At 45.0% G+C, this 23,802-nt stretch overlaps 1 protein-coding gene across 5 annotated transcripts in view; it reads left to right on the forward strand.

The window, feature by feature from the left end:
- The window catches only part of SPIRE1 (spire type actin nucleation factor 1), a 524,996-nt gene that overhangs the window by 415,915 nt on the left and 85,279 nt on the right, over positions 1-23,802 (forward strand). For all 5 annotated transcript variants that reach the window (XM_063923426.1, XM_063923427.1, XM_063923428.1 and 2 more), the window contains one exon: positions 8,564-8,730. In XM_063923426.1, coding sequence (XP_063779496.1) covers positions 8,564-8,730 — 167 coding nt within the window. The remainder of the gene's footprint in view (positions 1-8,563; positions 8,731-23,802) is intronic.

The following is a 23,802-nucleotide window of genomic DNA, read 5'->3' on the forward strand; positions in this document are numbered from 1 at the left end:
CGGCATGAAGACTCTGTCTTCACCAAGGTAGCGCACAGCACTGCAGCTGTGCGCCATTGCTCCTCTCACACACTTCACACTCCGGTCACTGAGGGTGCAGGGCGCTGGGGGGGCCGCTCTGAGGCAGCAATAAAAACACCTTGGCTGGCTAAAATACCTCAATATATGGCCCCAGGGGCTATATATGAGGTAAATACCCCTGCCAGAATTCCATAAAAAACGGGAGAATAGGCCGCGAAAAAGGGGCGGAGCCTATCTCCTCAGCACACTGGCGCCATTTTTCCCTCACAGCTCGGCTGGAAGGAAGCTCCCTGGCTCTTCCCTGCAATTCTACAGTACAGTAAGAGGGAAAAGAGAGGGGGGGCATTAAAATTGGCACTGTATACAGTATATTATATAAAAGGCAGCTATTAGGGACATAACTCAGTTAGTCCCTGTATATATATATAGCGCTCTGGTGTGTGCTGGCATACTCTTACTCTTTCCCCCCAAAGGGCTTTTGTGGGTCCTGTCCTCGTTTAGAGCATTCACTGTGTGTCTGCGGTGTGTCGGTACGGCTGTGTCGACATGTTGAATGAGGAGGCTTATATGGTGACAGAACAGAGGCCGATATATGTGATGTCGCCCCCTGTGGGGCCGACACCAGAGTGGATGGATAGGTGAAAGGTATTAACCGACAGTGTCAACTCCTTACATAAAAGGGTGGATGACGTAACAGCTGTGGGACAGCCGGCTTCGCAGCCCGCGCCTGCCCAGGCGTCTCAAAGGCCATCAGGGGCTCAAAAACGCCCGCTCTCTCAGATGGCAGACACAGATGTCGACACGGAGTCTGACTCCAGTGTCGACAAGGTGGAGACATATACACAATCCACTAGGAACATCCGTGACGTGATCCCGGCAATAAAAAATGTGTTATACATTTCTGACTTTAACCCAAGCACCTCTAAAAATGGGTTTTAGGTTGGGGAGAAAAAACAGGCAGTGTTTTGTTCCCCCATCAGATGAATAAATGAAGTGTGTGAAAGCGTGGGTTCCCCCGTTAAGAAACTGGTAATTTATAAAAAGTTACTGATGGCGTACCCTTTCCCGCCAGGTGGATAAGTTACGCTGGGAGATATCCCCTAGGGTGGATAAGGCGCTCACACGTTTGTCAAAAAAGGTGGCACTGCCGTCTTAGGATACGGCCACTTTAATAGGTACCTGTTGATAAAAAACAGGAGGCTATCCTGAAGTCTGTATTTACACACTCAGGTACTAGACTGAGACCTGCAGATAGTGCTGCTGCAGCGTGGTCGGTGACCCTGTCAAACAGGGATACTAGTTGGCAAACATAAAAACATATTAAAGACGTCGTCTTATATATGGGGGATGCACAGAGGGATATTTTGCCGGCTGGCATCCAAAATAAATGTAATGTCCATTCTGTCAGGAGTGTATTAGAGACCTGTCACTGGACAGGTGATGCTGACTTAAAAAGCGCATAGAGAGCCTTATAAGGGTGAGGAATTATTTGGGGATGGTCTCTGGGACCTCGTATCCACAGCAACTGCTGGGAAGAAATAATTTTACCTCAGGTTTCCTCACAGACAAAGGTACAGTCCTTTCGGCTTCAGAAAAGCAAGCGGGTCAAATGGCGCTTCCTTTCTGTACAGAGACAAGGGTAGAGGGAAAAAGCTGCACCAGTCAGCCTGTTCCCAGAATCAAGATTCTTCCCCCGCCTCCTGTGAGGCCACACCATGACGCGGGTGTTCCACAGGTGTAGCCAGGTACGGTGGGGGGCCGTCTCAAAAATTTCAGCAATTAGTGGGCTCGCTCACAGGTGGATCCCTGTTTCTTTCAAGTAGTATTTCAGGGGTACAAGCTGGAATTCGAGATGTCTCCCCCCAGCCGTTTCCTAAAATATGCCTTGCTGACAACTCCCTCAGGCAGGGAGGCTGTGCTAGAGGCAATTAACAAGCGGTATTCCCAGCAGGTAATACTCAAGGTGCCCCTACAAGGACGGGGTTACTATTCCACACGGGTTGGGGTACCGAAACCGCATGGTTCGGTGTGACCCATTTTATATTTAAAATCCTTGAACACAAAAATTCAAGTTCAAGATGGAATCGCTCAGGGCGGTTATTCCAAGCCTGGACGAGGGGGATTACATGGTATCCTGGGACATCAAGGATGCTTACCTGCATGTCTCCATTTACCATCCTCGCCAGGAGTACCTCAGATTTGTGGTACAGGATTACCATTACCAAGTCCAGACACTGCCGTTTGGACTGTACATGGCACCGAGGGTGTTTTATCAAGGTAATGGGCGAAATGTTGATACTCCTTCAAAAAAAGGGAGTTGTAATTATCCCGTACTTGGACAATCTCGTTATAAGGGCGAGGTCCAAGGAGCAGTTGGTAGTCGGGGTAGCACTATTTTGGAAAGTGCTACAACAGCATGGATGGATTCTAAACAGTCCAAAGTCACAGCTGGTTCCTATGACACGTCTACTGTTCCTGGGGATGGTTCTGGACATAAACCAGAAATAGTGTTTCTCCCGGAGGAGAAAGCCAAGGAGTTGTCATCTCTAGTCAGAGACCTCCTGAAGCCAAAATAGGTAGCGGTGCATCATTGCACGCGAGTCCTGGGAAAAATGGTAGCTTCCTACGAAGCAATCCCATTAGGCAGGTTCCATACAACAACTTTTCAGAGGGACCTGTTGGACAAGTGGTCCGGATCGCATCTTCCGATGCATAGGCTGATAACCCTGTCTCCAAGGACCAGGGTATCTCTACTGTGGTGGCTGCAGAGTGCCCATCTTCAAGAGGGCCGCAGGTTCGGCATACAGGACTAGGTCCTAGTGACCATGGATTCCAGCCTTTGAGGCTGGGAGGCAGTCACACAGGGAAGAAATTTCCAGGGACTTTGGTCAAGTCAGGTTATTTCCCTACACATAAATATTCTGGACCTGAGGGTCATTTACAATGCCCTGAGGCCGGCAAGGCCTCTGCTTCAAAACCAGCCGGTACTGATCCAATCAGACAACATCACGGCAGTCGCCCATGTAAACCAACAGGGCGGCACAAGAAGCAGGATGGCGATGGCAGAAGCCACAAGGATTCTCCGATAGGCGGAAAATCAAGTGTTAGCACTGTCAGCAGTGTTCATTCCCGGAGTGGACAACTGGGAAGCAGATCTTCTCAACAGACACGACCTCCACCCGGGAGAATGGGGACTTCCTCCAGAAGTCTTCCAATAGGATTGTACACCATTGGGAAAGGCCACAGGTGGACATGATGGCGTCCCGCCTCAACAAAAAGCTATAAAAGATATTGCACCGGGTCAAGGGACCCTCAGGCGATAGCTATGGACGCTCTGGTAACACCGTGGGTGTACCAGTCGGTTTATGTGTTCTCCCCTCTGCCTCTCATACCAAAGGTACTGAGAATAATAAGAAGGCGAGGAATAAGAACGATACTCGTGGATGGCCAAGAAGAGCTTGGTACCCAGAACTTCAAGAATTTATATCAGAGGACCCATGGCCTCTGCCACTCAGACAGGACCTGCGGCAGCAGGGGCCCTGTCTGTTCCAAGACTTACCGCGGCTGCGTTTGTCGGCATGGTGGTTGAACGCCGGATCCTGAAGGAAAAGGGCATTCCGGAGGAAGTCATTCCTACGCTTACTAAAGCCAGGAAAGAGGTTACAGCAACTCATTATCACCGCATATGTCGAAAATATGTTGCATGGTGTGAGGCCGAAAGGGCCCCAACAGAGGAATTTCAACTAGGTCGATTTCTGCATTTCCTGCAAGCAGGAGTGACTATGGGCCTTAAATTGGGTTCCATTAAGGTACAGATCTCGGCTCTGTCGATTTTCTTTCAAAAAGAACTAGCTTCAGTACCTGAAGTTCAGACATTTATAAAAGGAGTGCTGCAGAGTCAGCCCCCGTTTGTGCCTCCTGTGGCACCTTGGGATCTCAACGTGGTGTTGAGTTTCTTAAAATCACATTGGTTTGAACCACTAAAAACCGTGGATCTGAAATATCTCACGTGGAAGGTGGTTATGTTATTGGCCTTGGCTTCTGCCAGGCGAGTATCAAAGTTGGCGGCTTTGTCTTGTAAAAGCCCTTATTTGATTTTCCATATGGATAGGGCAGAATTGAGGACTCGTCCCCAGTTTCTCCCAAAGGTGGTGTCAGCGTTTCACCTGAACCAGCCTATTGTGGTGCCTAGGCTACTAGGGACTTGGAGGACTCCAAGTTGCTAGACGTTGTCAGGGCACTGAAAATATATGTTTCCAGAACGGCTAGAGTCAGAAAATCTGACTCGCTGTTTATCCTATATGCACCTAACAAGCTGGGTGCTCCTGCTTCTAAGCAGACTATTGCTCGTTGGATTTGTAGTACAATTCAGCTTACACATACTGTGGCAGGCCTGCCACAGCCAAAATCTGTCAATGCCCATTCCACAAGGAAGGTGGGCTCATCTTGGGCGGCTGCCCGAGGGGTCTCGGCTTTACAACTTTGCCGAGCAGCTACTTGGTCAGGGGCAAACACGTTTGCAAAATTCTACAAATTTGATACCCTGGCTGAGGAGGACCTGGAGTTCTCTCATTCAGTGCTGCAGAGTCATCCGCACTCTCCCGCCAGTTTGGGAGCTTTGGTATAATCCCCATGGTCCTTACGGAGTTCCCAGCATCCACTAGGACGTTAGAGAAAATAAGAATTTACTCACCGGTAATTCTATTTCTCGTAGTCCGTAGTGGATGCTGGGCGCCCATCCCAAGTGCGGTTTATCTGCAATACTTGTACATAGTTATTGTTAACTAAATCGGGTTATTGTTGAGCCATCTGTTGAGAGGCTCTATTGTTTCATACTGTTAACTGTGTTTCATATCACGAGTTGTACGGTGTGATTGGTGTGGCTGGTATGAGTCTTACCCGGGATTCAAAATCCTTCCTTATTGTGTACGCTCGTCCGGGCACAGTACCTAACTGAGGCTTGGAGGAGGGTCATAGTGGGAGGAGCCAGTGCACACCAGGTAGTCTAAGATCTTTCTAGAGTGCCCAGCCTCCTTCGGAGCCCGCTATTCCCCATGGTCCTTACGGAGTTCCCAGCATCCACTACGGACTACGAGAAATAGAATTACCGGTGAGTAAATTCTTATTTTCATTAAAGGTGTTAGAAGTGGGGTTTTTTTTCTAAATTTGGGGTCACCAAAGCTATAGTTTCTTCTAGTTTTACATTTAACCATTCTATTACTAAATAAAAATAATAATGGAGGTTTAAAGTTTTGTAAGTTTGTTACCCTCTAGCAATTTGGTTATTAGCCATTTTGTAGACTGAATACTGGTCCAAGTTTCCAAAGAAGAACATATGACATGAACTTAGAATTCTAAAATCTTACGTTTTCAGTTCAACAAAAAGCGTTCCTGCTTCTTAGTTGCCTGTATCCAGTTTAACAGTCCTGCTGGAATAAAATAACTTTTCTCCACTAAAAGGGCCTATGCTTGTATCCAGTTTATTCATTAGTTCCAAACACACCTGAAAGTTTCTCTAGTCTTTATATTGAAGTACCAATATGTTACCTGTTATTGTCATTTACTAAGCCTTATCATATAAGAAATACACAGACAGCTGAGCCTTGTACATTGCAGCCGTATGAATTCACTAGAGATTAGAGACATCACAGAGGTACGACACTGGTAACGCCATGCATATTGATTAACACCCAGAAATAACTGCTCCTGCTATATGTAGGTAATGTTTGCACTCTAACGTATAGCATAATTACGATTTTATCATTTTAATTAATTACTTTTGGGTTGTAAGTTGAACAATTCTAGGCAGTTCTAAAGTCATTCCTGACCATGAGAGAATTTCCCCCTTTATGTCTCCACTGTTCCTAATTTCTAATTCCAGTGTTGTGGTCTGTAGTAAAGGCTGTGCCTGTGCTGTATTGTGGTGTCTGTAAATGTATATGGAAATACAACAGTTTCGACTGACATCTCATTCTAGGAATTTGCCTTACAGAAATGGCAACTTCTTATTCCGGAAAAAAATAAAAAGACTAAGTCAGTTTGATTGTGAATACAGTTTGCATATTATTGTTACACTACTAACATTACATGCTATCACTGAAGACAGCGAATCACTTGTGTATGTGAATTTATATATGTACACTAATGGATATATACTGTACTGTGTCTTCTTTGGACTCTCACCACTAAGATTTCTGATCTCCTGTCGTAGTAGTACTTTGTTTAATTATTTGTGTGATTTATCAACTGTTTAATTATTTGTGTGATTTATCTGCCGAGGTTGTTGCCTCTAATTAACACAATGAGGCTGGGTTGGTCTACAAGGATTTTCAGTTTCCTTGCTAGAGTAAGCTATGTAATAAAATAATTGTATATATCATGTAGTCAGTTACTCACCTTAAGCTTTTCATGGTGTTTTTCTTCCTAACAAATTAAGTTTAGCATTTAAATGAAAGGATATTAAGTACATTAGCTAACAATATCTTTTTCTTGGGAGACGTCTGTTTTAGAGGTTTGCAGAGAGAGACGGGTTTTTAAAACTTCTTTTTTTTTCAGAGTAATGGGGCCCATACATATGCAATCAGTGGGGCAATTCGCCCTTTTGCCGATGACTGCTTCTGGTCATCAGCAAACTCCTCCCATGTTCAAAATTCAATTTGCCAATTCAAATAGGGTATTTTTAACATGTAGCATTTTGACAATCCCACAGAAACTCACTGAGCATCGGAATCCGCAGATCGGAAAATCAGGGAGTTGCTAGGTAGATGTATGGCCTGCTTGGTTTAATATTAGTTATTTAAATTAGTCTATTTTAGTATTAAAAAAATAAAAAAATTGCCAGCTGCTGCTAATACTTACAGCGACATTGCCACTGACAGAAGTCAGAGATGAGACACCTGTGTGCGGCTCTTACAGGAAGAGTTGAAGCACAGCGCTCAGCCCCCAGCAACATAGTCACGTGGCTGAGGAGCATGTGAGATGGGTAGGATAGGGATTTGTGCAGGGTAGGGGGCCGTCTGTTAGGGGGCAGATCTGTGTGAAGGGAAATATCTGTTTGTGGGGCGGTCTCTGGGGGATGATCTGTTATGGGGCAGGTCTGTGGGGCAGGGGGTGTTAGGGGTGAAAGCTGTGAGGGATGAGATCTGTTTGGGGGCAGATCTGGGTGAGGGGAAACATCTGTTAGTGGGGTTATCTGTGAGGGGATTGTCTGGTAGGGGGCAGGTCTGTGTGTGTGGAGAGGGTGGGGGTATTAGTCGTGAAAGCTGTGAAGGATGAGATCTGTTAGGACGGTGGTTCCTATATTTTTAAATAAAGTCCTGTTATCTATCTGTAGGGCATGTTGGGGAAATTAGTAAAGGCTATAGTAAAATGAATCTGCCTTGAGCGTATTTTCCATTTTTTTTCTGTTGGGGAATTGGTGTACTTTACACATGAGAAGGAAGCATTGTCACAAATACCGGTGTTGCGAGCAGCTCTCCCGACATGCTAGGCCACCTCTTGTCTCCTCTTTCCCCTTAAAGAACCCTTCTGAATGCCGCACACACCATGTATAGCAGCAGTGAATAGGGGCATACATTCCAAGCTTCTGGCCCAAATAGGACATGGCTGTCCTGATCGGGACTGGGGGATAGAGCCCTCAAATCGGTACAGTTAAGGGAGGTATGCTTCAGCGCTAATTTTAGCAATATGGTAATTTTGCAATCATCGCATGCATGCAAACTGTATGTCTATTCTGCTTGTGCTTGTAGTACAGTTTGCATCACCTGACTATTAACACGGGTTCACTACGGCTGGCCGGCGGTCGGGCTCCCGGCGACCAGCATACCGGCGCCGGGAGCCCGACCGCCGGCTTACCGACAGTGTGGCGAGCGCAAATGAGCCCCTTGCGGGCTCGCTGCGCTCGCCACGGTACGGGCACGGTGGCGCGCTACGCGCGCCACACTATTTTATTCTCCCTCTATGGGGGTCGTGGACCCCCACGAGGGAAAATAAGTGTCGGTATGCCGGCGGTCAGGCTCCCGGCGCCGGTATACTGAGCGCCGGGAGCCCGACCGCCGGCATACAGAAGACCACCCATTAACACACTTCTATGATGATTGCATTATTTGTATCAGTCATTCCTTTTTATAATAAAAATGCATATATGCTGTGCAGGAATTCTGTCATACAATTGTATAATTATGAGGGTACCTCATGTTTCTATATTGAGCAGCAATGTTCTTTTCAATATTGGTGTCTGCTAAAAACAAAACCCCAAAAAGTCAAATTCATAACCCAGTACTTGTCAGTTACTGCACCCCACACAGGCCCCAAATCTTCGTATCTCTGCTAATTACTTGACAACTTCTTTAACTTGGGACATTTTGTGTGTTTCTGCCTAATTCTGTGACAATTACATTGAGAGCCGGCCAAGTCAGGCCATTCTCTCCAAGTTGTTATGTATTCATTATGTAACTGTAAAACAAAACCAGGCACTTACTGTGTGTCTCATCCCTTGATTGGATTATGTAAGCATTGTGCATTTTCTTGTTTCAAAATATAGATGTGTCTACTCCACAAGTGTCCAGAAAGCTGCCAGGGAGCCCAGCATTAAATGGCGATGTGACTGACTTCACCAGGGCAAGCGGACGGTCCTTGCAAATGACTGTTCAGCGGAAGAAGCTGCTGAAAGCCCCCACACTCGCTGAGTTGGACAGTTCAGAGTCCGAGGTAAACCCTAATTTCTCGCCCAAGCTGCTACATATGATTGCCAGCCAGATGGCAGGGATTCAGTGGCTCTGAATTACTGTATAGTTGTATAAACACAGTTTCGCTATCCTCTGAATGACAGTGCATCAGGTCTGTGAGTTGTATCCTTGCGAGCAGGGTCTCTTTACCTCTTTGTATGTTTGCTAATAGCCATTGGCGTATCTATAATGGTTGCAGGGTATGCAGTACACACGGCCCCTGGGTCTACAGGGCCCCAGACCCTGCACCCATATAATTCTACTTACCTCTCCGGAGTCCCGAATTGACTGGCACTGCAGAGCAGCAGGTGGCATGTTCCCGGAAACCTGTGCATGCACTATAGACTCTAGCACAAAACTAGAGCCTACCGCGCTGCCATAGAGGAGGGGGCCTTTATGGAGCCTGCACATGGGTCATCTCCTCTCTTACACCAACCCTGTTAATACCCAATCTTTCATTACTGAGTGTTCAATATTGTAAAGTACCAGTGTGGTGGTGCGTTATTAATAAAAGGGAGTATTCCAATGTGTAAGTGCAATTCACAGCTGGTGGGTGGAACATGGTCCTACATTCTTTTTTTTTTTTTTTTGTATGGAGTTATTTTTATTGAAAATTTAGCATTTTTACAAAAAAAGAATCCAAGTTGTACCTTCATATACACATTAAGATTTAAACATATTCCTACAGTTTATCTCTGGACCCTCAGGCATCATCCCACCCTCTCCTTTCATTAAAATGACATTATTTTGTACATGCTGATCTATTTTAACACTATACAAAGAGTTCTCGACTCCAGTCCAGTATCACCAACAGTGGAGAAGTTGCCCATGGCAACCAATCAGCACTGAAGTAACCTCTATAATTTGCATACTATAAAATGATACAGAGATGCTGATTGGTTGATGGGGAAATATCTCCACTGGCTCACTTCTCCGCTGTTATCACTGCTTAGTAAGTGTACCCCTGAATCTTTTTGGCTGGTCAGTAAATATCCCACCTGCTTCCACAGACATGACCTGTCCACAACATGACCTGTTGGGAAAACCTGAGGGTTGAGAACCTCTGGACTGTACAATATGTAATCTTTATGACTAGTGTATAAGTGGAATAAAAGGTCTCTGACTGGCACATGTATTTCTAGCTTTTCTGAAATTTCCATATGCGAAGAGAATATTCCTGTAATCCGTAGAATAATTTAAATATGCTGTACATTAGAGTAAAGGAAGCATATATAACTCCTTTAGCTGGATTGGTCCTGATTTACATTCTATTGGTCCAATTCACTTATCCCTGAGACATTCTACTGTTTCCAAGCATTGTGCGGTGAGATCAGTGGATTTGCGATTACTCTCTTCTTCCTTTTTTTTTGTTGTTTAAAATTAAGAATGAGATGCTGTAATCGCTGGTCACAAATGCCTATGATGCCTGATTACCGTATATACTCGAGTATAAGCCGACTTTTTCAGCACATTTTTCTATACTGAAAAAGCCCCCCTCGGCTTATACTCGAGTCAGCACCCCGCAGCTCCACAGCTGCAGCAGACGCCGTGGGCTGTGTGGGCGTCCGCTGCAGCCGGCTCCAGGGACAGACACTAGAGGTCATTATTGACCTCTAGTGTCTGTGCGTCGCTGCTATGGGAGAGACGTCATGAAGTCTCTCCCATAGAGAGGAGCGGACAGACGGACGGAGCAGCAGCAGCAGCAGAAGAAGCGGTCTGGAAGCAGGAGCGGGGCAGTGGTAAGTATTGTTTTTATTATTTTGTGTGTGTGTGTTTGTAAGCGGCAACAGGGGGAAAAGAAAGAGAGGGCACAACTACTGGGGGCAAAGAAAGAGGGGGCACAACTACTGGGGGCAAAGAAAGAGGGGGCACAACTACTGGGGGCAAAGCAACAGGGGGGCTTGTTTTTATCTGGCACTGTGGGGGGATATCTGTCAGTGGGGGTATATGTGGCACTGGGGGCACATCTGTAGCAATAAGCATTACCCCCTGGCAACAAGCATAACACCTACTGCATGAAACCCCTGGCAACGAGCATGACACCCTGAGCATGAAAACCCCTGGCACCGTGCATTTCCCACCCTAAGCTTATACTCGAGTCAATAATTTTTCCCAGTTTTTTGTGGTAAAATTAGGTGCCTCGGCTTATATTCGGATCGACTTATACTCGAGTATATACGGTAACTACTTGCAAGTTGGTTGTGATGTTAAGCTTGTGGTTTTTATCCCCACAAGATAAGCTTTTATGTTTGGAATATATTGGACCTGAACCCAGACTGCTTAAAAAGTGGTGCAATAGGTTATCTGTGCTTTATGGTGAATAGGATGTCATTTTATGTAGTCAGAATATATCTTCAATAGGTTTTACAGATAGTCCCTCTAAGCCTAAGGGGTCTTCCAACTTGAAGCTAAAACTGACACTCCTTTCCCCAGGCCTTCTGCATGGGAACATGAGTGCAGACATATCTTCATACGTTATCACATAAATCACTGTACGGGACGCCTCATGAGGCAGTTTACCCTGTTGCTAAGTATGTGGGTATACTTTGCCAGATAAAACAGAATTTCTGACTCATCAATTTCCTGATCATGCTTCTGAACGGAGAAAGATTTTTTAAATGCCTTAGAGTGACACACAGGATGTGCCATGTTACTTAACAAACTTGAACATAATCACTTCCACATTTAAATCATATGCTACCATAAAACACACAATATATCTTTTCATGATTTGGAGCTATGTCTTGCTTAGTGCTTAATACGTTTTACAGACATTTTTTGTTGTCGCTGTTGTATATGCAAAGAGATCATAAGATTCTGTATATCTGTTAGGACAAGATAAGATTGACCCAGAGTCACTGCAGAGGAATCGGCACACAGCTATACTAAAATAACTGGTCTTTTTGAAAGATTGGTTCATCCAATTAAACATAGTAATAATGCAGCAAACCACACACCGAGGGCTCTGTCTTTTTGGACTTTGGTGGGTGGTTAAAACATTTTTGTATTATATTATATTTCTCTATCGTCCTAGTGGATGCTGGGGTTCCTGAAAGGACCATGGGGAATAGCGGCTCCGCAGGAGACAGGGCACAAAAAGTAAAGCTTTTCCAGATCAGGTGGTGTGCACTGGCTCCTCCCCCTATGACCCTCCTCCAGACTCCAGTTAGATTTTTGTGCCCGGCCGAGAAGGGTGCAATCTAGGTGGCTCTCCTAAAGAGCTGCTTAGAAAAAGTTTAGCTAGGTTTTTTATTTTACAGTGATTCCTGCTGGCAACAGGATCACTGCAACGAGGGACTGAGGGGAGAAGGAGTCAACTCACCTGCGTGCAGGATGGATTGGCTTCTTGGCTACTGGACATCAAGCTCCAGAGGGACGATCACAGGTACAGCCTGGATGGTCACCGGAGCCGCGCCGCCGGCCCCCTTGCAGATGCTGAAGTCAGAAGAGGTCCAGAATCGGCGGCTGAAGACTCCTGCAGTCTTCTAAAGGTAGCGCACAGCACTGCAGCTGTGCGCCATTTTCCTCTCAGCACACTTCACACGCTGTCACTGAGGGTGCAGGGCGCTGGGGGGGGGCACCCTGGGAGGCAAATGTAACCTATATAAAGGCTAAAAATACCTCACATATAGCCCCCAGAGGCTATATGGAGATATTTAACCCCTGCCTGATTTCTCTAAATAGCGGGAGACGAGCCCGCCAGAAAAGGGGCGGGGCCTATCTCCTCAGCACACGGCGCCATTTCCTCTCACAGCTCCGCTGGTCAGGACGGCTCCCAAGTCTCTCCCCTGCACTGCACTACAGAAACAGGGTAAAACAGAGAGGGGGGGCAAATTTATGGCGATATTTTGATATAACAAAGCAGCTATAAGGGAGCACTTATTATAAGGCTATCCCTGATATATATATATAGCGCTTTTGGTGTGTGCTGGCAAACTCTCCCTCTGTCTCCCCAAAGGGCTAGTGGGTCCTGTCTTCGTTAGGAGCATTCCCTGTGTGTCTGCTGTGTGTCGGTACGTGTGTGTCGACATGTATGAGGACGATATTGGCGTGGAGGCGGAGCAATTGCCAAATATGAGGATGTCACCCCCTAGGGAGTCGACACCAGAATGGATGCCTTTATTTATGGAACTACGGGATAGTGTCAACACGCTAAAGCAGTCGTTTGACGACATGAGACGGCCGGACAATCAATTAGTGCCTGTCCAGGCGACTCAAACACCGTCAGGGGCTGTGAAACGCCCTTTGCCTCAGTCGGTCGACACAGACCCAGACACAGGCGATGACTCCAGTGGTGACGGTGACGAATCAACCGTATTTTCCAGTAGGGCCACACGTTATATGATTTTGGCAATGAAGGAGGCGTTACATTTAGCTGATACTACAGGTACCACTAAACAGGGTATTATGTGGGGTGTGAAAAAACTACCTATAGTTTTTCCTGAATCAGAAGAATTAAATGACGTATGTAATGAAGCGTGGGTTGCCCCTGATAAAAAGCTGATAATTTCAAAGAAATTATTGGCATTATACCCTTTCCCGCCAGAGGTTAGGGAGCGCTGGGAAACACCTCCTAGGGTGGACAAGGCGCTAACACGCTTATCTAAACAAGTGGCGTTACCCTCTCCTGAGACGGCCGCACTTAAAGATCCATCAGATAGGAGGATGGAAAATATCCAAAAAAGTATATACACACATGCAGGTGTTATACTACGACCAGCTATAGCGACTGCCTGGATGTGCAGTGCTGGGGTAGTTTGGTCAGAGTCCCTGATTGAAAATATTGATACCCTGGACAGGGACAATATTTTACTGTCGTTAGAACAAATAAAGGATGCATTTCTTTATATGCGTGATGCACAGAGGGATATCTGCACACTGGCATCACGGGTAAGTGCTATGTCCATTTCGGCCAGAAGAGCTTTATGGACGCGACAGTGGACAGGCGATGCGGATTCAAAACGGCATATGGAAGTTTTGCAGTATAAAGGGGAGGAGTTATTTGGAGTCGGTCTATCAGATTTGGTGGCCACGGCTACAGCCGGGAAATCCACCTTTCTACCTCAAGTCACTCCCCAACAGAAAAAGGCATCGACCTTTCAACCGCAGCCCTTTCGTTCCTTTAAAAATAAGAGAGCAAAGGGCTATTCATATCTGCCACGAGGCAGAGGTCGAGGGAAGAGACAGCAACAGGCAGCTCCTTCCCAGGAACAGAAGCCCTCCCCGGCTTCTACAAAAGCCTCAGCATGACGCTGGGGCTTCTCAAGCGGACTCGGGGACGGTGGGGGGTCGTCTCAAAAATTACAGCGCGCAGTGGGCTCACTCGCAAGTAGATCCCTGGATCCTGCAGATAATATCTCAGGGGTACAGGTTGGAATTAGAGACAGATCCACCCCGCCGTTTCCTGAAGTCTGCTTTACCAACGTCCCCCTCCGAAAGGGAGACGGTTTTGGAAGCCATTCACAAGCTGTACTCTCAGCAGGTGATAGTCAAGGTACCTCTTCTACAACAAGGGAAGGGGTATTATTCCACTCTTTTTGTGGTACCGAAGCCGGATGGCTCGGTAAGGCCTATTCTAAATCTGAAGTCCTTGAACCTGTACATAAAGAAGTTCAAGTTCAAGATGGAGTCACTCAGAGCAGTGATAGCGAACCTGGAAGAGGGGGACTTTATGGTATCCTTGGACATCAAGGATGCGTATCTCCACGTTCCAATTTACCCCTCACACCAGGGGTACCTCAGGTTCGTTATACAAAACTGTCACTATCAGTTTCAGACGCTGCCGTTCGGATTGTCCACGGCACCTCGGGTCTTTACAAAGGTAATGGCCGAGATGATGATTCTTCTTCGAAGAAAAGGCATATTAATTATCCCATACTTGGACGATCTCCTAATAAGGGCAAGGTCCAGAGAACAGCTAGAGATGGGATTAGCACTGTCTCAAGAAGTGCTAAAACAGCACGGGTGGATTCTGAATATTCCAAAATCCCAGTTAATGCCGACAACTCGTCTGCTGTTCCTAGGGATGATTCTGGACACGGTTCAGAAAAAGGTTTTTCTCCCGGAGGAAAAAGCCAAGGAGTTATCCGAGCTTGTCAGGAACCTCCTAAAACCAGGAAAGGTGTCTGTACATCAATGCACAAGAGTCCTGGGAAAAATGGTGGCTTCTTACGAAGCAATTCCATTCGGCAGATTCCACGCAAGAATTTTCCAAAGGGATCTGTTGGACAAATGGTCAGGGTCGCATCTTCAGATGCACCTACGGATAACCCTGTCTCCAAGGACAAGGGTGTCTCTTCTGTGGTGGTTGCAGAGTCCTCATCTATTGGAGGGCCGCAGATTCGGCATACAGGATTGGATCCTGGTGACCACGGACGCCAGCCTGAGAGGCTGGGGAGCAGTCACACAAGGAAGAAACTTCCAGGGAGTATGGACGAGCCTGGAAACGTCTCTTCACATAAACATTCTGGAACTAAGAGCAATATACAATGCTCTATGCCAGGCAGAACCTCTGCTTCAAGGAAAACCGGTGTTGATCCAGTCGGACAACATCACGGCAGTCGCCCATGTGAACAGACAGGGCGGCACAAGAAGCAGGAGTGCAATGGCAGAAGCTGCAAGGATTCTTCGCTGGGCAGAGAATCATGTGATAGCACTGTCAGCAGTGTTCATCCCGGGAGTGGACAACTGGGAAGCAGACTTCCTCAGCAGACACGATCTTCACCCGGGAGAGTGGGGACTTCATCCAGAAGTCTTCCACATGCTGGTAACCCGTTGGGAAAGACCAATGGTGGACATGATGGCGTCTCGCCTCAACAAAAAACTGGACAGGTATTGCGCCAGGTCAAGAGATCCGCAGGCAATAGCTGTGGACGCGCTGGTAACGCCTTGGGTGTACCAGTCGGTGTATGTGTTTCCTCCTCTGCCTCTCATACCAAAAGTATTGAGAATTATACGGCAAAGAGGCGTAAGAACGATACTAGTGGTTCCGGATTGGCCAAGAAGGACTTGGTACCCGGAACTTCAAGAGATGATCACGGAAGATCCGTGGCCTCTACCTCTAAGGAGGGACTTGCTTCAGCAGGGTCCCTGTCTGTTTCAAGACTTACCGCGGCTGCGTTTGACGGCATGGCGGTTGAACGCCGGATCCTAAAGGAAAAAGGCATGCCGGAAGAAGTCATTCCTACTTTGATTAAAGCAAGGAAGGAAGTAACCGTGCAACATTATCACCGAATTTGGCGAAAATATGTTGCGTGGTGCGAAGATCGGAGTGCTCCGACGGAGGAATTTCAACTGGGTCGATTCCTACATTTCCTGCAATCAGGATTGTCTATGGGTCTCAAATTGGGATCTATTAAGGTTCAAATTTCGGCCCTGTCGATTTTCTTTCAAAAAGAATTGGCTTCAGTCCCTGAAGTCCAGACCTTTGTTAAGGGAGTGCTGCATATACAGCCTCCTGTGGTGCCTCCGGTGGCACCGTGGGATCTCAATGTGGTTTTGGACTTTCTAAAATCTCATTGGTTTGAACCACTAAAAAAGGTGGATTTGAAATATCTCACATGGAAAGTGACCATGCTTCTAGCCCTGGCTTCGGCCAGGAGAGTGTCAGAACTGGCAGCTTTATCTTACAAAAGCCCATATCTGATTTTCCATTCGGACAGGGCAGAACTGCGGACTCGTCCGCATTTTCTCCCTAAGGTGGTGTCAGCATTTCATCTGAACCAGCCTATTGTAGTGCCTGCGGCTACAAGTGACTTGGAGGACTCCAAGTTACTGGACGTTGTCAGAGCATTAAAAATATATATTGCAAGGACAGCTGGAGTCAGAAAATCTGACTCGTTGTTTATATTGTATGCACCCAACAAGATGGGTGCTCCTGCGTCTAAGCAGACGATTGCTCGTTGGATCTGTAGCACAATCCAACTTGCACATTCTGTGGCAGGCCTGCCACAGCCTAAATCTGTAAAGGCCCACTCCACAAGGAAGGTGGGCTCATCTTGGGCGGCTGCCCGAGGGGTCTCGGCATTACAACTCTGCCGAGCAGCTACGTGGTCAGGGGAGAACACGTTTGTAAAATTTTACAAATTTGATACTCTGGCTAAGGAGGACCTAGAGTTCTCTCATTCGGTGCTGCAGAGTCATCCGCACTCTCCCGCCCGTTTGGGAGCTTTGGTATAATCCCCATGGTCCTTTCAGGAACCCCAGCATCCACTAGGACGATAGAGAAAATAAGATTTTACTTACCGATAAATCTATTTCTCGGAGTCCGTAGTGGATGCTGGGCGCCCATCCCAAGTGCGGATTATCTGCAATAATTGTACATAGTTATTGTTAACTAATTCGGGTTATTATTGTTGGAAGCCATCTTTTCAGAGGCTCCTCTGTTATCATACTGTTAACTGGGTTTAGATCACAAGTTGTACGGTGTGATTGGTGTGGCTGGTATGAGTCTTACCCGGGATTCAAAATCCTCCCTTATTGTGTACGCTCGTCCGGGCACAGTACCTAACTGGAGTCTGGAGGAGGGTCATAGGGGGAGGAGCCAGTGCACACCACCTGATCTGGAAAAGCTTTACTTTTTGTGCCCTGTCTCCTGCGGAGCCGCTATTCCCCATGGTCCTTTCAGGAACCCCAGCATCCACTACGGACTCCGAGAAATAGATTTATCGGTAAGTAAAATCTTATTATAATAATTTATTGTAAAAGTAGAATAAAATTGGGAAAGCAAGCGTAAATTCATAAACTGTGCACATTAACATAGACAAAAGATTCATATTAATACATAGGCAGGAAATGTTGATAATAGTAATAATAGTAACATTCCATAAAAAATATGGTATAATGCACATATGTCATATGTCCGATATATGCATTAAAAGCAAAGGATAGAAAGTCTATATCTAGTCCTGAAAATCCCATTTCCTTTAGGTGTTTCTCTTCTCCCCTTAGCTTTCCCTTTTCTGACCCTAATGTTCCCTATTGTACCAGCACTCTCTTGTCTAGCCCTAGCTGTTTATAGAAGTCCCATTCTCTCTTCTCTCCGCTTTCTTCCATAGATCTTTCTTTGTACCCTCAACTTTCTTTCTCCGTTAATTACAGTATATATCATTGCCCCGTTTCCTCTATCAGGGCAGAAAAATGGCCAGTACCTACCTATAGAAACCAGCTGGTTTCTATCTGTATTGTTTGGTAGAAACACCTGATTATGGGCTGTGTGTTTCATCAAAACTGTGTACGGCTTACATAAAGACCTGCTATTATGTAGCTCCATGACGCGTACAGTATGTCTGTCATCTAATTAACTGCTCCCCTAGAACTACTCATGTGCTTGCACAGATTTACCTTCTATAAACAGTTGGTTTGCCCGCCGGTGAAATATGCTGCAGGATTATAGATTAGCACAAAATAAGATTGGTGTTTTTTAATTTCTATTTACTAGATTAGACTGTCAAAGCAAACATAGCTCTAGACCAGGGCTGGCCAAACCAGTCCTCAAGATCTTCCAACAGTTCACATTTTCCAGACCACCTAGCTGGTGCACAGGTGTAGTCATTACTAATTAAGATGTGCTGCATTCATTCCTAACTGACAATTCTACAGATCTCCAGGAGGCCTGGAAAACATGAACTGTTGGTAGATCTCGAGGACCGGTTTGGCCAGCCCTGCTCTAGACCATACAAGAGCTCTGCATGCCGGGTAGAGCAAGGCAACAATATGAAAATCGCGAGTAGGGCTAGATACTCAAAGTCTCTGAGATAAATATGAACCAACCGGTATTATAGACAAAAGGAATCCATATCAATTCCACTTGAAGTGTGTTAGTAGATAAAGACAACCTTTCTGTCAAACTGACAGGTGGTAACACCCCCTTGCTCCTAGGCTCCACCCCCTTTAATATTAAATGATAGTGTTTTATATCGCTTTAATATAAAATTTTATATTAAATTTTATATAAATTTATAGTGTTCGATATTAAACCGTATTAAAAATTGTTGCGTAACACCAGTCGCAGAGTGTCACGCAACACCAGTCGCAGAATGTCACGCAACGCAGCGCGTCAAATCAAGCGGATGAAAGATGCATATTACACAGTGTTAAAACCAGGTAGTTTTAGCGGCATTGATAAATATTATGGGTCGGTTAAAAATAAATTTAAAAGATCCGACGTAAGAAAGTGGTTACAAGAACAAGACGCCTACACGCTGCACAAGCCAGCAAGAAAAAAACTATAAAAGGAACATGATTTGTGTATCGGGTATAAACCAACAGTGGCAATGCGATTTGGTCTCGCTGATAGATTTGTCAAAATACAACGATGGCGTTAAATACATATTAACAATCATCGATATATTCAGTAAGAGGGTGTGGGGTGAAAGTCTGACCGCTAAGAATGCAGCAACAGTCGCTAATGCTTTTGAAAAAATATTCCAGTGCGGTGATGTGCCGATGAAGCTACAAACCGATAATGGTAAAGAGTTTCTAAACAGAAACCTAAAAAAGGTGTTAGAAAAATACGGTATAAATCATTTCACGACCAATAACGATGTGAAAGCGGCTGTTATAGAGCGCTTCAATAGGACTTTAAAAACACGCATGTGGCGCTATTTCACGGCAAAGAATACCTACAGATATATAGACGTTTTACAAGACTTCATACGCAGCTATAATAACACATACCATAGAACGATTAAGTGCGCTCCAAACGATGTGAATGACTCTAATGCATTGAGTGTCTTCAAAACGACCTACGGTGATTACTTTAGAAGTAAGAAAGCCCCCGTTTGTTTAGGAATCGGTGACCACGTCCGTATTTCTAAATATAAGGACATATTTCAGAAAGGTTACGAACAGAGCTTTTCTGAGGAGATTTTTGTTGTACATAGTGTGAACACTAAAGGGCTTAAACCGCTTTATAAGTTGGCAGATCTGTACGGTGAAGTTATAACAGGTAGTTTTTACCCCGAAGAGCTTCAAAGCATACCAAAAAACTATAACAGAGTTTACAAAGTGGAAAAGATTTTAAAAAATAAGACGGTCAGAGGCCGTAAATACGCGTTAGTCAAGTGGCGCGGGATCCCCCGCAAAATTTAACAGTTGGGTCGCAGCATCGGTGATAAAAGACATATAAAGATCATCATTATCTAAACAAGACGAGCGATGGATGACAAGGCTTTCTACATAACCTTACCCAGCAACGCATCGGCTGTTACCTTCCCGCAAAATAAGATTTCTAACTATACGACAAAGTTGGCTAAACCGATAGACTTAAATGGCGAATGGGAAGTGGCACTTACTGAGATACAATACCCGCATACGTGGAATACATTGGATTTACAAGATTGTAGACTGCAATTATCATGGGCTGGAACGGCGGACCAGCCGGTGGCGAGAGTCGCGAGTTTGTGCATTAAACCCGGTTTTTATGAAACAATCGAGGCGTTACTGAACGTAATCAACGCTGGAATTGTACAACTGAAACTGGACGTTGGATTAAGACTAACGTATGATCCATTTGCACGCGTTGTAACATGCGACAGTAAACTGTTGTATCAAATCCACGCCGGTTCTAAGCTGACATGGATACTGGGTTTACAGCCTAAAACTAATATTTCTAAACCATGCGCCGACATCAAAGGCGGCCAATATACGATGTACGTGTACACAGACATTATCGAACACCAACGGGTCGGGGATAGTTATGTGCCGCTACTTCGCACTGTTGAAATGAAGGGTTATAACAATGAGGTTGTCACAATACGATACGAGAAACCCGATTACGTACCATTGTGCAAAACACATTTTGACACGATAGCCATAGAGATAAAGAACGACCAAAACGAGAACATGGCATTTAAGTTTGGGAAAGCGATTGTGAAGCTACACTTCAGACGCCGCAAAACTGAATTTTATTAACTAAGCAGAATGGTCGCTGTTAAAAATTATGGCGATCCGGGCCTCTATGCGCAATATTATAAATCTCAAGCCGGTAATGGATTACCAGGTTTTCACGGCAGCGCATACATGTACGGCTGCGGTTTAGGCGGTATTTTTCGAAGTCTTTTCAGAAAAGCTGTTCCTCTTTTCCGGAGAGGTTTAGAGTTGGCTAAACCGCATATGAAGACATCTGTTCGTAATATAGCGAAAGATGTTATCGGGCAAGCCACAACGGCTGTGGTGAATAAGATACACGAGGCGAACCAAGCAAAGCAAGACGGTTCAGGACTAATATATACAAGAAAAGGCGTGTCTAAAAGAAAACGGAAGCGTATGATAACGCTTCCGCCTTGGGACATACCCTTTTTAAATAAAAAACAGAGACGACGCAACTCAAAGAAGAAGAGAAAGCCGAAGAGCGCCGTTGGTGATATTTTTTAAACATGTCTTTCATACACCACGAATCCGTTGAATGTGCAAAAACAGAGCTGGATCTTTTTGACGTGCCCCCGACACAAACTAGCATAGAGAAAAGTCTATACGTCGAAGTTCAACCTTTAGCGGCGTTATCCGACACAGCTCCGCTTGAATTTTATATAGCAACCAGCGGTGAACACTACTACGATCTGAACAACACGCTGTTGTACGTGACATGCAAGATCGTACGAACCGATAACACGCCGATACCGCAAGGTGCGCGGGTCGCACTTATTAATTACCCAATAGCGACTTTATTCAACCAAGTGGATGTAACTTTGGGCGACAGGCTCATATCACAATCCAACAATCTTTACGCATACCGCGCGTACATTGAGACTATATTGAATTACAGCTCGGATGCATTGTCAACAAAACACACAACAGGATTATTTTACAAAGATGTGGATGGTGAATTTAACAACACTGCGCTGGACGGGCCGAATACGGGTTTCAAAAAACGAGCAGGAGCAACAGCGCAGAGTCGCACTGTTGAACTGCTAGGCCCGCTTCACTGCGACCTTTTCCATCAACATAAACTAATTTTAAACACCGTTGATCTGAAGATTAAACTAACCAGAAACAAAGACGCATTCTGCTTAATGTCGTCTGAGGCGGATGCCTTTAAAATACAGATCACAGCTGCATCCCTGTTCGTGAATAGAGTTCAGGTCTCACCGGCCGTGCGGATTGGGCACGCGCAGGCCCTGTTAAACGGTAACGCGAAATACGCGATTGACCGCGTTGGGATGAAAATCTACAGCGTACCAACAGGCAGTAGAGTATTTAATCTAGAAAATGTATTTTTAGGACAAGTGCCGAAAACAGTTATAGCCGGTTTTGTGGATAACGAATCATTTTCAGGAATCCATAACCGGAACCCCCTTAGCTTTGAACATAAAAATTTAAGTTTTGCGTCCCTTTATCTGGATGGAACGCCGCACCCCGCCAAGCCATTTCAACCCGACTTTGAAAGCGGTAATGCTGTAAGAGAGTATATGTCACTCATACAGATCACAAATAAGCAGAAATCTGACAATGGTATACTGATTGACCGCGAAGAGTACCTCAGGGGCTACACGCTATTTGCTTTTGACCTTTCACCAGAACAGGAGTGTGGAGAACACCTTTCCCTGATAAGAACAGGCAATCTACGTGCCGAATTCCGCTTTGCAGAAGCGTTGGACCGGACAGTCAATGTGATAATATACGCTCTATTTGATAACATCATCGAGATTAATCAAAGGCGCGATGTGCTGTACGATTATCTATAAATGAAATAAACTAACACTACGCTGCTGAAAAAATGAACACATTACAGATAAACTGTATTCTGTACGCCGTGCAAAGCACAAGGCATATTTTTAAAGGAACGTATCCGTGCGATATGTTACCGGTCAGTAAACTGTCGCAATATCCCTGCGCGTTTGTAATCAATACGCATAGCAGCGGGCAGCCGGGTGAGCACTGGTTGGCCGCTTATTTTAACGAACAGCGTGAATGTTACTTTTTTGATTCTTACGGGTTAGCCCCTGACAGCCCCCTATTCCCAAAAGCAATAATACATTTTTTAAACTTGAATTCAAAAAGTGTTTATCACCAAAATAAGCAGTTGCAAAATTTTAACAGCACCGTTTGCGGTCAATATTGCATATGCTTTATATTTTACATGTGTAAAAAATACAAATATGTGGATGTACTGGCCCGTTTTAGTGAGGACACAAAACGTAATGATTGTTTTGTTTCAAATTTTGTAAGACGACTCCCAAGAAGCCATTGTCTGAGTCATTATGCATATAGATATATACAGAATTGTGTAACTTGTAACCAACGCTGTGCGTGAAGCGTTTTATGTACAACGCGTCATAACTATGGCACGTTGTACATAAAACGTTTCACGCACAACGTTGTGTGTGAAGCGTGTTACGCACAACGTTGTATTGTTTGTGTAACTTGTAATCAACATTCTGTTTGATACGTTTTATGTACAACGCATCATATCTATGATGTTTTTCTAATAAACAACGTTGTTTATTAAACTTTATATCGCGTGCTTGAAATTTCTTCCGTTTACAGCAATAGAAACAAAGAACAAAACGTTGTTTTATAAAGCATAAGCATATTTTATTTATTGATATATATATATATATATATATATATATATAACACGGTAAAGAAGCATTTAAAACATTACATAAAATATTATTGACATAAGTTAAACATTGTGGCGCAAAATACCAACACAAAATACAGTGTATAAAAATATTATAAATTAGTTATATGTTATAGTTTCAGCCACTGTGAATCCTGAAATAGATTTACGGATCTTTTCCTAGGCAGTAAGTAACCGTGCGGTGTTGTTAAACCTGGGGGACTTAAAACATTTATTCGACCTTTGTTAAGGGTTTGTAACGACATGGGCGATGTCACAGCGCCATCAGAGTCATCCTGCTTCTCAGCTTTTAAGCGTTCTAAACACATTCTATTTGCCGCATTGGCTATGATGGTTGAGGGAATATTCAATTCAGACATTGCCCGCATAAATTCAGGCCACCCGTTCGGTATATTACGGATCGACACACCGTTACTTTGCGTGATGCTTCTTATTAAATCTAACATGTTGGAACCAGGCACAGTGACGCCT

The sequence above is a fragment of the Pseudophryne corroboree genome, chromosome 5 (genome assembly GCF_028390025.1).
Source record: "Pseudophryne corroboree isolate aPseCor3 chromosome 5, aPseCor3.hap2, whole genome shotgun sequence".
NCBI lineage: Eukaryota > Metazoa > Chordata > Amphibia > Anura > Myobatrachidae > Pseudophryne > Pseudophryne corroboree.